This window comes from Thermobia domestica, chromosome 2, assembly GCF_964235325.1.
Source record: "Thermobia domestica chromosome 2, izTheDome1.hap1.1, whole genome shotgun sequence".
Classification (NCBI taxonomy): Eukaryota; Metazoa; Arthropoda; class Insecta; order Zygentoma; family Lepismatidae; genus Thermobia; species Thermobia domestica.
The window spans coordinates 387,968,452-387,982,940 of record NC_137455.1 but is presented as its reverse complement, the minus strand read 5'-3'; the positions used below and the strand labels follow the sequence as shown (position 1 = coordinate 387,982,940).

The 14,489-nt window shown below is 35.6% G+C and overlaps 1 protein-coding gene across 2 annotated transcripts in view; it reads right to left on the bottom strand.

The window, feature by feature from the left end:
• Positions 1-398: 398 nt before the first annotated feature.
• Amph (amphiphysin) overlaps positions 399-14,489 on the bottom strand; it is a 140,926-nt gene continuing 126,835 nt past the window's right edge. For both annotated transcript variants that reach the window (XM_081749514.1, XM_081749515.1), the window contains one exon: positions 399-2,487. In XM_081749514.1, coding sequence (XP_081605640.1) covers positions 2,407-2,487 — 81 coding nt within the window. In that variant the 3' untranslated portion in view covers positions 399-2,406. The remainder of the gene's footprint in view (positions 2,488-14,489) is intronic.

Here is a 14,489-nt window from a genome sequence, read left to right as displayed (position 1 = left end):
ACAGAAGAAAAGAAACAAGTTTACATAATTGCAGAATAATTGTTTGTTTATGTGTGTGTGTGTATACTGGTATAATATGATAGCGATAATGGATTGCTATAAAACTGACGCAAGCAAATGTTGTACCGTAATTACATTAAGAAAAAAAAGTGCCAGCAGACGCACATGAATATACTGTAAATTCCAGCAGTAAATTCAATGTTTCTTTATGTTCATTTTCGCCAAGGGTGAGTCTTACATTCGAGCATTTTCTTTTTTTAATTTTTTCCTTCAAAAATTGGGGGTGCGTCTTAGATTCGCGTAAATACGGTACATAGTTTAGAGTTTGTGCAAAGCCAAAGTAACTAATGTATTTGTCATTCAAGATGCTGGGTTCTTAACATAATTAAGGCTAGATATACATTTTGGTAAACATATTTTATTCAAATTAATATAACAACTGTACAGATGGTTATAAATGAATTGATTCAACTTTTATACACACATTTACATATTCTACTTACATCCACCCACTCACAGACACACATGTCTCATCCACTCTGACGCATTCACTCTCATCCAGTCGCTGGCATCTAGAACTTTCCAGTGGCACTTTTTATATCAATCAAAGATTCGTAGTAATGAGTTAATAATTGACACGGTCTGGAAGAAAACGTTATTTCGTGTCACGGGTTGAGGCAGGCAGAGCGAAAAGTATCTTATATAAAAAAATCTCGATTTTCTTTAGAACACTTTACGGGGCATATAAGGCAAAAGATCTGTATTGTATTGAAATATCTCACTACATTATACACATAAACGCATCATTTTAAAATAAAATGCATATTTTTCCAATACACACAGAAAAACAACAGCAGAAAAATCAACCTTGCACTTAAAACAAGTTTTAACCCCAACGGGTTTGTTAAACAATGGAAAATAAACGTACAAAAAGAAACAAAGAAATTAAAAAGAACTTCACTCTCATTCACTAAATATTGTTCAACTGTAGAATCACAATACTTTGCTAGCACTTGGATGGACTTAGATTTAACTAATACAAAAACAACATTCCAGATGTCAAGAGTACAAGGCATGTCTTAAGGTAACTCATACTCCACGTCGTCTTCACTTGTCTTCAGAGCAACAGCTGTTTGCGCAACTGAGAAGTGGTACTATTTCAGGAAAATCAATAAAACTCTTGTGTACAAAATATTCTCTATATACTGTTTATAATACTAAAGAACAACATCCTTCAACTATGAAAATGGGATTAAAATTGGTCTTTTGCCTGGAATTTCCAACAACAGGCGAACTCAGAGGCACGAAGAGGATTATTATAAATTATGTAAAACATCCATAAAAAAAGCAACTGATCATTGAGAAAATGTTACGAGATTTCTGTCTCCATCTAAAGATCTACATCATTTAGAATGAGTTTGTGGTGTTTTGCCTTTAGAATGATCAACATCAAAGTTGAAAAAAGTTGTTCAGTCTCTTATTTACATTTGTTCAACGATTGTAGCAATTTTATAACCCTCACTGGGTCTCCAATAATAAAAATACAAAAATGAGCAGATCTTGTTTTTTTCATTTATAAATCTTAAATGGCACTAACTTTATCTATGAATTGGTTATCCTTATTTTTTTAAAAAAAATAAAAAAAAAAAAAAAAACAACCTAACAACGGAAAAGTTGTCCAACCCCGTTTCCCATATCTACAAAAAGAATCCTCCACTTCTAAAACATTAATTACAAAGAAGAGTATATCATATCAAACCCACAAAACACCGAAGAATAAAGGAGCATAAGCCATCTTAAAATATACGTGTGTATATATATATAAATGTATGTATGAATGTTTATCTCCAAATGTATATATATACATATTTTACAAGACAAAGATCTATTGTAGACACACTCCTGCCGTTTACAAATTCTAAATCACTAAAAAAAAGTATCCAAAAAGACCACCGAAAGGTTTTCGATGAGTATTTCCAACTCAAAACAGATTCTCGTGTTACAAAATATCAGTCTCAATCCACAAGTACAAATAAATTAGTAGATCTAATTATTTCCCCTACTTCGGTTATTCATCCATTACATTACATGAGTTACTTAATTATTGAGCACCAGGCATTATAGGCTCATTTAATATGGGTTTCCTGCTTTTTCTTTACATTTTTATAATTATTCTCGAAAAATAGTCACCACATCAATATAAATGAAAAAGAAAAAAAAGGCTAGAACTAATCCATTTGATGGTTCAGGCACTTGTGAGGTACAAGGTACAAGTCCTTTGATTCTATCAACAGCGACACTCACTCCACAAACAGTTGCGCATCCGGATTCTACTGACTTCTACAAAGTCTACATCCAATCTCCTCTCCTGTTATCACACTGTCTGCATGGCAAGTGGGAAGCTCTTCAGATGGGGCGGGTGAAGTTGGCAGGGAACATCCCTTTCTCTCCAGTGCTCTCCTTCACTCCCATCAACCAACCTTCCTCCTGAAAATAAAACTTTCACATTTTAATATCTCTATTTATAAATCAATAAACAGTTTTCATTCATTAAATTCTATGTTTGAAATATATAAATCGATCTATTCATCAAAAACTACCTGTAAATATGGACTGCACAAGTTGAGATATATTTTTCTTTATGAACAAGTCACATGCTGGCATCCGCAGTGAATTCTAATGACTCAATGATAGATGGTCCTACAGGAGTCTAAAATGATTTTACCGCATTTAGCTTTAATCAATGATAGATCTACTAATTATTGGAGATTACTGCCCCTTCTCAGCAGCGAGGCTGCTGAATCACTACTCGAGCTCACGCAGGCTTTGTGTCCCATCTACCACATACACATACCTTGGACAGGAATAGCTCACTTCTTAACAATGAATAACATAAATAAGAAGACAGAAGGTAATAAACGAATGTGGCTCAATTACACAAGGGAATAAGTAAATAGTGAATTCTTTACAAAACAATCTGTTGTGTGTGTCCGAGTTACATCTTGCTGGACACCAATGGCTAAACTAAGGTCACGCGCACGACATCCGTACACGTTCAGAAAACAGGCTGAGATCCCTAATTAAGTGAGAAGGCAGAGCGTTGTTGAACAGAGACATGCGAAACTTTACTATGGAGAAAACAAGTAATTTTCCTTTAGGAGTTCACACTGGCATGTTCAACAAATGTAGCAGCGAAAAACAGCAACAGTGCATTTGAACTAGGATTAGTGTTGGATGGTGACAACACTGAAAACTTAGCTGCGAACCACTATCACGTTCTGATAAGTTCCTCGGGAAAACGGCGCACGTAGGGCCTGGAAAAACTGTTCGCACAATTGGTGGGTGCGTGCAATCGGTGAGATGGAGCAGTAGGATTTATGGATGTTACATGACACCAACCAACAAGGGTCGCCATTTGGAAGTGTGCAGTTCTCTGAACGTATGGAATAATCGGGAGAGTTCTGCATTAGGTTGTTACTTATGACGAAAAGTGCATTTACTATGACAATCATAAGAAGTGAGGACAGTGACTGGATCGTGATCAACGCCCAGGACGGTTTCCAAAACCAGCCGTCTACTTGCAGAATTGTAACTGCAGGTGGAGGTGATCCGTTATATCTTTCTTCGTCCAGGCAACACCAATGCTGCGGATTATTCCAATGATTAATTCTGTAGTGGGGCCGCAAATTCGCAAACTATTTTTTGCGAATAATTATTTCTTTTGTTTTACATTTTTAAAACTGCAACAGAATTCGTATTTCATTTACTTCTTTTAAAATACAAATTCGTGTTGAGTGTTCTTTTTTTTTCTCCTCGCTGGAAACCAGACATCCTGTCTGCCTTCACCGAGTTCCCCCTTTCTGACCTGTAGGTCAACCGCAGTTAAGATAAACATTCTCCCCTTCTGGTTCGATACAGAAGCTTAGTTTTTTTTCTATATTGATGTAGTCTTTTAACAAGTTAGATTATTATTATTAGTGGTAAAATACTGTTAAAAAAACCCATATAGTTTGTGTATCTTTAAAATGTCATTTTTGCTTCTAAAAGAAGATTCTTTTTCGTTCTTCAGAACATTAAATATATATGTGTGTCTTTGGTCAAAAAACAAGTAAGATAAACTGTTGAAGGGTCTTGAGTTCATTATGTATAAAACCTTTCAAGTTTATTACTTGAAATCTTTTATGTTTAGTATATGTTTATAGTTTAAGATACTATTTGTACCATTCTCTGTAATATCTCGATGTAATCTCATTCTTCCAGAGAAAGGGGCTCACACACCTAAACTCAAGGACTACACATCACACGCACACGCATGCGCACACACAAAATCTTATCTTTTGCCTGGCTCCGCCCAAGGCACCTTGTACTAGCCAATCTAAATATTAATGGCATGGCTCGTTCCAATAGTTAGTCGCTCCACCCCTCAGAGTGGAACTCTTCCGAGGTCATCTGCACCCGAAATCGTGTGCAAAGCCAATAATCTTTCTTTTCAGAATACTGGTCCCCCTCGGGCTCCGCCCTAGGTACTTTTTAAATCTCCACGCATGCTCAACCTCTGACCTTACGGTCCTCGTGCAACGTTTGCTCACGTTACTATTTTGCACACAAACCGTAAATTGGTGCCGCTTGCACCTCCGACCGAGGCCCTTAAAAACGCATGTTTTGGCCTCTCTCGTCGGACAACGTCCCCCTCCTGAACCCCTCAGAGACGTGCAAACTACGAAAAGTACGCAATTCGTTAGGTACGTCTCAGTTCAGGAACTTATCACAAAAAAATCTCTAGTTATCCATCCCTCTGCCTTCCAACCTCTCTGCCTCTACGGAGGCCTGCCTACTCACTCTATTGGTTACCTACCTCACTACCTTGGTTTACCCAGTACTTGGCAATCTGTTTCTGAAAGCTCGATGGCTCAGCCAGGGTTCTCCCATAATTGCTGGTCGGCTTAGGAAACTGACGGTCAAAGTACTACCCTACCTAATCCTCACAGTAACTTAGCAATCTGTTTCTAAAAGCAAGATGGCTCAGCCAGGGTTCTCCCATAATTGCTGGTCTGCTTAGGAAACTAACGGCTAAAGTTACTTCCTTCCGAACTTAGCAATCTACTTCCGCAAGTTTCGCTTCAGCCCGGACTCGCTCCAGAAACTGCTGGCAAGCTTAGGAAGTTGACGGCTAAAGTTCTGTCGCACCCCTATTTGATGTGTGTTTTGACAGACTCTAAGTTTATTGCTTAGCTGGCCTAAAACGCACCGGTAATCAAATAGTAACTCCTTGTTTGATGTCTGTTCGCAGACCGGTAGATCAAACGGTAAACCCTTACACCTTCCTTGTTTGATGTCTGTTCGCAGACCGGTAGATCAAACGGTAACCTTAATTCCTTCTGGTAACCAACTTTGTTTAATGTCTGCCTAGCAGACCGGTAGATCAAACGGTAACCTTTACACCTACCCTGTTTGATGTCTGTTCGCAAACCGGTAGATCAAACGGTAACCTGTTCCTAACCTCTGGTAGCCTACCCTATTTGATGTCTGTTCGCAAACCGGTAAATCAAATAGTATACCTCTTACCTACCTACCCACTAGGACTGATTCGTGCCCTCCCAGTCTAGTGCAATTTTGTTTTATTTATAAAAAGTGCTACAGTCAAGTTTGTTTTTATCAGTAACATTTAGTAAGTTATTTTTAAACTACCTATTAAAACGTCGCCACGTAAGTTAAAACTCTTTTATATATAAACACAATACTTACACTATCGCCCCAACTCTGGTTCTTGTAATTTGCTTAAAGCCAATAAACTGCAGGCTTACTGCAAGAAACATATTTGTCGAGTTTTGTTTCAAAAGATATCCCAAAGGATTGTTTAATTATAAAACCTTAATCAGGATAACGACTCCATTGTTTCCATTAAAAGATAAGTCTTGGCCACGGCCAACGCTACCGTATAATACTAAGATTCTTCAAACTGTTTTGTTAGCTAAGTTCCTGTTTCCAGTATAACTTTACCGCTCAAGTTATAGTTGGTGTTTTACAAAAACTTTAATTAACTAAATAAAAATATTTTAGTAAATTACAAAACTCTCTTGTGTGGGTGCCGGTCTACGCAAACGCATACCGCCGGCCCGCCACATAATTTGGTGTCAGCCTTGTGGGATATCTTGAACAACCCTAGGATATCTTGAACAACTTAGGATATTTTGAACAACCTAGGATATCGTGAACTTTTTGCACAGCCTTAGGATATCAGGAATAATCGTGACATCGTAAACTTTGATACCAGTTTAAGTTATTTAAGTGAACTGTGTTTTGTGCATGTGCATTTTGCATGTGTGGTATTTATTGTGTGCTGAAAGTTTTTTCCATCTGTTTAACTTTCATTCCATCCTCCTTGGCGGAAGCGAAAAAGGGAAAAGGACGCTTTTGTTGTTTGACTGGCCATCAATCAGCAAAACATCCTGCTCACTGTATCGTGACGCCAAACGCACATTAGTGATTTCAGTTCATTAGTGTTTAAATAAGTGCAGTGCATTTTAGTGTTGAAATTAGGCATTTAAAGTCCCATACAGGTGATAAACCCATCGTAAATTTAGATTTAGTTAGGTTAAGTGAGAAATTCCTCTCAAAAACCATTATTGCTCAAACCTTCGAGTTTTCGCAAATCTAAGAGGTCCATTCATTTATTTCATTTGTTGTTTGTACGTTGAAACGTAATTTGAATTTTTAATCATGGCAGAAGCTGACGGAAGTAACGTACAGCCAGAATATGTTAAAGTTTCTCAGGCAATTCAGGTTATTGCAAAACCATTTACAGGAGATCGTTCTAAGTTGAGGCAATTTATTGATAGTTGTGAAATTGCTCAAGGGTTAGTTAAGCCCCGTGATAAACCTGTATTATTGAAGTTTATTAAGTCGAAAATTTTAGGAGAACCTAGAAATCGTATTTTAGTTAGATTAAACGTAGATACTTGGGAAGCAGTTAAGACAATTTTAAAAGAGAATTATGCTACACATAGATCTATTGATTATTATGCTTGTTTATTGTTTTCTGCCAGGCAAGGCAAAAATGAGGGTATTAGCTCATGGGCTAACAAGTTAGATACAATTCGAGCTGATCTGAAAGCTGCTGCTTCGAAAATATGTCGTGAAACTGAAAGAGCTGGTGCTCATTCACTTATTGATCATTTGACAAAAGCATCTTTTGTCCAGGGAATTAGCGATCCCCGCATTCAAACAGTAATTCGTGGTAAAAGTACAGAAGATGATAGTTTCGCTCAATTAGTAGATTTCGCTCTAGTTAAAAAATCGCACATATTGTCTCAGAGACGAAAGCCATTAGATTCTAAGAATGAAAATAGGGCAAATTCTTCAAATCATAACCATAAATCAAAAAAAAAAGAAAATAAAAAATTTTCCAAGAAAAAGCATTCTGAAAGTAAATCTAGAAATTCTCATAACTCTTCTCATTCCCGTAAGGATAGTAAAAATTTTAAAAAAAAGGTTCATTGTTTAGAAAATTGTGATCATTCAGTAGACTCGCATGAAAAACCGCATGATAAACATTGTAGTAAAAATAGTGACAAATTAGAGGATTCCAATTCTTGTTGTGCTTTACGTTGTACACACTCATATCATTGTCGTGAAAAGCGTACCCATACTTGTGCTAAAAAACGTATCCATGTTTGTACCCGAAAGAACACAAGTTCTCCGCGTTGTTCTCATCACCGGCAAACGCGCAGTCCTTCTCCGCGTAGTTCTCGTTGCCGCAAAACGCGAGGCCGTTCCCCGAGTCGCATTCAGCGTCGCCCAGCGCAAAATCCTTCTCCGCGCCGTCCTCAATGTCATCGCTCAGCGTGTGCTCATTCTCCGCGTCGCACTCAGCGTCGCCGATCGCATAGTCATTCTCCGCGTCGCACTCAGCAACGCCCAGCGCGTAGTCCTTCGCCGCGTCGCCCAGTGTACGTGTGTCCCCAGCGCCGTACAACGCGCAAACTTTCTCCGCAACCAAAACCGAATAATGTCTTACCGCGTCGTCATCCCGTAGTTGACACGCATGATTATAAATTAAAAGAGAAATGCCGTGCTAACCATAGCACCAAGCCAAAACCTTGTAGCAAGAATAAGTCTTTATGTTGTTTATCGAAACACAACTCCTCCAGAGTTAAATTAAAGAAACGTTTTAATAATAATAAAAATCAAAATGATAATGTTAAGAAAATTTTCCTTTGTTCCACTGAACAAACGAGTAATAATTGTACGAAGGTGTCCCCACCTCAAAAACCTAATCGAAATTCTGTTAAGTCTGATACAATTGGACGTTACGCCCAATTATGCGAATGTTCCACTAAGAGTATAATCGATAAAAAGGGTAAAATTAAAGTACAAATAATAAATTTAAATAAGAATTACAACATGTTATTAGATTCAGGCTCAGATCTATCGCTTATTAAGTATAGCCATTTACGTGAGTCAATGTTGAGAAAAATACATAAATATGACTCCACTCCAGTGCATGGATTCAATAATTTTCATGCCCATACTTTAGGTACATTAGATCTTAGATTAAAAATAGGCAAAAACAGAGTGACTCATACTTTTCATGTAATGCGTAGTGATTTATTACCTCCTAATGTAGCCGGTATAATAGGCAAAAATTTTCTTCTTGAACATCATTGTGTAATTTCGTATGACGGACAAGCCGAATTGAAAATTGATGTAGGAACTAAAGTAAAGATCCCAGCACGTACTAAAAAGCTAATTGAAGTTAAAACTGAAAATAATGGAATAGGATTTTTGTCCAAACGTACTTTGGCAGACGGTGTATTCCTGCCAGACGCTATAGTTAAAGCATCCGATAACAAATGTATAACTAGCATTTTGAATTTGACTAAAAATGAGGTAAACGTACAAATTCCTCCAATCTCCTTAGATTTTAAACCACTTCTTGATATGACAAAATCTCATAGTGTTTATGCATTGAGCAAATCTGACAATGCAAGTCAAACTAAAGGGTTAAAATCGCGTTTAGAAGTACTTAGGCAAAACTTGCGATTAGACCATTTAAATCCAAAAGAAAAAGCGTTAATACTGTCGCATTGTGAAAAATATCATGATTTATTTTATTTAGAGGGAAACAAACTCTCCTATACTAATGTGATTAAACATAACATCCCCATTCATCCCGACAAACGAGGTACAGTCGTGACTCAGAAACCGTACCGTATTCCCGAGGTACATAAGGCAAAAGTACAAAATCAAATCAACAAAATGTTAGATGAAGGTATAATTTCCCCAAGCAAGAGTCCTTGGAATTTTCCAATATTAATAGTGCCAAAAAAAATAAATGCATCAGGCAAACCTAAGATTCGTATATGTTTAAATTTTCGTAGGCTTAATCAAATTACTATTGGAGATAGCTTTCCTTTACCAAATATTACAAAAATACTAAATCAGTTAGGGCAATCAAAATACTTTACAACCTTGAATTTAGCCAGTTCGTACCAACAGATTAAAATTAAACCTGAAGACCGTAATAAAACCGCCTTCAGTACACCATATGGTCATTACGAGTATAATCGCATGAGCTTTGGATTATGCGGTGCCCCCGCAACATTTCAAAAAATGATAAATATTGTTCTATCCAAATTGCAAAAATTAAAGTGTTTTTCGTATTTAAACGATTGTTGTATCTATAGTAAAAACTTAAAGAAACATATGTCAAGATTAAAACTTGTATTTGATAGGTTTCAAACCTACAACCTCAAACTTCAGCCTAATAAGTGTAAATTTCTTAGAAAAGAAGTAACATATTTAAAACATCAAATAACAAATCAAGGTCTAAAGCCAGACCCTCGCTTAATTAAAAAAGTGTTACATTTTCCGCATCCGAAAAATGTCAAGCAATTGCGTGAATTTTTAGGATTAAGTTCTTATTACCGTAAATTTATTAAAGGCTATAGCAATATAGCCAAACCTCTCACTCTTTTGTTAAAAAAAAATGTTCCATTCAAGTGGGAAACCAAACAAGAACTAGCGTTCCAAACTTTGAAGGAAAAATTAACATCACCACCTCTCCTTCAATATCCTAACATGAGCCGTCCCTTTATTATTACCTGTGACGCCTCAGAAGTCGCAATTGGAGCTATCTTGTCTCAGGGCCAAATTGGCCAAGACAAACCAATCGCTTACGCTAGTCGTACACTTAATAATGCCAAAAAAAATTACTCCACAACCAAACATAAATTACTTGCGATAGTTTGGGCTGCCAAACTATTCCGCCCATACATCTTTGGAAAGGAAACAACCTTTGTGACTAATCATAAACCTTTACTTTGGGTGTTTAGTGTAAAAGATCCTAATAGTAGACTTTTAAGATGGAAAATTAAGCTAAAAAAATATAATTATAAAATTGTTTATAAAGCAGGTGTCCGTAATACCAATGCTGATGCATTGAGTCGTATTGCATATTTAGATCCCAATCCAGGTCAACCTTCTACCCTTAACAAAGAAACAAAAAGTAGGATTCTAAAAGAGTTTCACTACCTTCCTACCGGTGGACACCAAGGTATTCATCAAACTATAGCTAAAATCAAATCGTACTTAAAATTAAACAATATCAATCCAAAATCATGGAAAAGACTAAACACCGATGTCAAAAAATACATAAAAAAATGTGAGTCGTGTCAAAAGAACAAACTCACCCAACCTAATGTCAAACTTCCTATGGTTTTGACCACCACTCCTGATGTAGTATTTAAAAAATGTGCTTTAAATCTTATAGGGCCGTTTCCTGAGAGTTTTCTCGGAAACAAATACATCTTAACATGCCAAGATGAATTATCAAAATATTTAGTAACCATTCCCCTACAGCAACAAAATGCAGAGACCGTAGCTGAAGCCTTTGTAACAAAATTTGTTTGTGTTTTCGGTATACCTCAAACCATTTTAACCAATCAAGGAACTAATTTTATGAGCGATACCTTTAAGAAAATGTGTCGCATGTTCCAGATTAGGAAACTACATACTAGTGCATTCCACCCTCAAACTAACTTCGTTAAAAAAGTTCATAGATCTCTTGCTGAGTATCTGAGGCATTATGTGTCTGAAAACCAACTGGACTGGAACGTCTGGTTGCCATACGCTGCTTTTGCTTACAATACAACTCCGCATTCAGTAACTAACTATACTCCACACGAGTTGATGTTTGGACGGATGGCTAACATCCCTGGTATATTACAAAAACAAACTACCAACATTAATTACGCGTATGATGATTACATCAAAACCCTAAAGCAGAAGCTTCAGAACAGTTACGAATTAGCTAAATCAAAACTAAAACAATCTAAGGTTAAAAACAAAAAACAATATGATAAGACCGCCTCTCATAAAGAACAATTGTTTAAAGTAGGCAATCAAGTGTTACTTAAAAATAAATCTGTTAGAAGAGGACGATCCAAAAAATTGGGTTCACAGTGGATCGGTCCATACAAAGTAGTTAAAGTTAAAGGTGTTAATTGTACTATTGCTAATCGCAGAAAAACATTTGTAATTCATGCTAATAGGTTAAAATTATATTATTAGTAGACTTTATTAGTAAGTAATGTAGTTTCCGTTCTTGTTCGCAGCCATCATGAGGCATCCTCTCTCCTTGTCTGCTTGCTTAATTATATTAAATAAATTTTTTTTGGTTATATGTTCTGGGTATTCTCATCGAGAACTTTAATTAAGTGTAATCACCCGAAAACTCCACAAGGTTGAGCAAATTTAAAATATATACATGGTAAAAAACCAAAGAGAAATATTTAATTAACTTCATAAATTTAATTTGGTTGTTTAAAATCTAAAAATTCTCATTTTGGTATTTCAGATGTTAATTATCAATGACTCTTATTTAATTATTTACGATAATTAAATCAGATGTCATTTCATATGTTAATTATTATCAAATAGTCTTTTAAAAACTATTCATGACACTATGTTGTCTATTAAACGTAGTCAATACTTGTAGTCAGACATATATAAATTTGCATGTCATACATTAATAAAAACATCAAGATCAATTGTTTTCATCAATCAAAAAATTCTTGGTTATGTTATTAGTTTACCTTTAACTAATGGTTTAAAATTTAATATGTATAAATTAATTCCATTTCCAACTAAGCTTAAAGACAATAAGTATTTCTTTATACAGCCTCAAAATCCGTATTTGATTATTGAAATATCAAAGCAATAATATTGTAAAATTGATAAACATATATTTAATACTTGTAAAAAATTAACTTCATATTCAAGGGTTTGCAAACAAACATTTCCGCTAAAACCTACACATAGTAATAAAAACTGTAAAGTAAAACTTATTGATTTTGTTAAATCAATTCCAACCAATTGTAACAAACGTATAGTAAAATTAAGAAATATTTTATGGATTTCATTAGATAATAATAAATGGTTATTTGCTTCGCCATTCCCAAAAAAATTAACAATAGTTTGTGGAAATGATGTGTCAAAAACTGTTTTAATTCATAAAACTAGAAAATTAACTTTAAATAAAAACTGTAAAGCTTATGGTCCAAATTCTTTAATCAGTTCTCAGGAAATATATGTAAGTAACAGTACAAGTAAAAATTTGCTTCCACTACTAAATGATAGCATTGATTGTTGTATATTCTCAAACTCAAAAATCAATATTAAAAATATAAAATTTACTTTGCCATTAAATCATATCATACACAAAGTAACAAATTTACAATATGCCAGCCATCGTGTTGAAAATGTTAAAAAATTAATTAATAAACAAGAATGGCAAATAAAACAAAGTAATCATGTATTTTCTTATTCTATTTTAACTTATATAATCATGTTTAGCATTTTTATATTTCTTTATGTGTATTGTAGTTTTAAGTTTAATTGTTGTAAACATAAAAATAAATGGTGTAATTCAAACTGTATCAAAACCATATGTTTTAAGCCAACAATCATTGCAGGTGTACAATCAAATAATCCAGCTCTTAATGCTACTTATCAAGCTGCTTCTGGTAAAATAACTTTTAACAAGAAATCACAAGATGATAATTCACCTCATCTCAATCAAAAAGTTACTAAGTCTAAAAACTATCGTTAAAATTTAATTTTGGATTTTTTTTACTTTGATTGTAGTTAGTACGAAAAATTTTTGCCTTACAGTTAAAATTTAAATTTTTGCCTTACAGTTAAAATTTTTCTTTCCCTAGGAGGAAGGACTGTAGTGGGGCCGCAAATTCGCAAACTATTTTTTGCGAATAATTATTTCTTTTGTTTTACATTTTTAAAACTGCAACAGAATTCGTATTTCATTTACTTCTTTTAAAATACAAATTCGTGTTGAGTGTTCTTTTTTTTTCTCCTCGCTGGAAACCAGACATCCTGTCTGCCTTCACCGAGTTCCCCCTTTCTGACCTGTAGGTCAACCGCAGTTAAGATAAACATTCTCCCCTTCTGGTTCGATACAGAAGCTTAGTTTTTTTTCTATATTGATGTAGTCTTTTAACAAGTTAGATTATTATTATTAGTGGTAAAATACTGTTAAAAAAACCCATATAGTTTGTGTATCTTTAAAATGTCATTTTTGCTTCTAAAAGAAGATTCTTTTTCGTTCTTCAGAACATTAAATATATATGTATGTCTTTGGTCAAAAAACAAGTAAGATAAACTGTTGAAGGGTCTTGAGTTCATTATGTATAAAACCTTTCAAGTTTATTACTTGAAATCTTTTATGTTTAGTATATGTTTATAGTTTAAGATACTATTTGTACCATTCTCTGTAATATCTCGATGTAATCTCATTCTTCCAGAGAAAGGGGCTCACACACCTAAACTCAAGAACTACACATCACACGCACACGCATGCGCACACACAAAATCTTATCTTTTGCCTGGCTCCGCCCAAGGCACCTTGTACTAGCCAATCTAAATATTAATGGCATGGCTCGTTCCAATAGTTAGTCGCTCCACCCCTCAGAGTGGAACTCTTCCGAGGTCATCTGCACCCGAAATCGTGTGCAAAGCCAATAATCTTTCTTTTCAAAATACTGGTCCCCCTCGGGCTCCGCCCTAGGTACTTTTTAAATCTCCACGCATGCTCAACCTCTGACCTTACGGTCCTCGTGCAACGTTTGCTCACGTTACTATTTTGCACACAAACCGTAAATTGGTGCCGCTTGCACCTCCGACCGAGGCCCTTAAAAACGCATGTTTTGGCCTCTCTCGTCGGACAACGTCCCCCTCCTGAACCCCTCAGAGACGTGCAAACTACGAAAAGTACGCAATTCGTTAGGTACGTCTCAGTTCAGGAACTTATCACAAAAAAATCTCTAGTTATCCATCCCTCTGCCTTCCAACCTCTCTGCCTCTACGGAGGCCTGCCTACTCACTCTATTGGTTACCTACCTCACTACCTTGGTTTACCCAGTACTTAGCAATCTGTTTCTGAAAGCTCGATGGCTCAGCCAGGATTCTCCCAT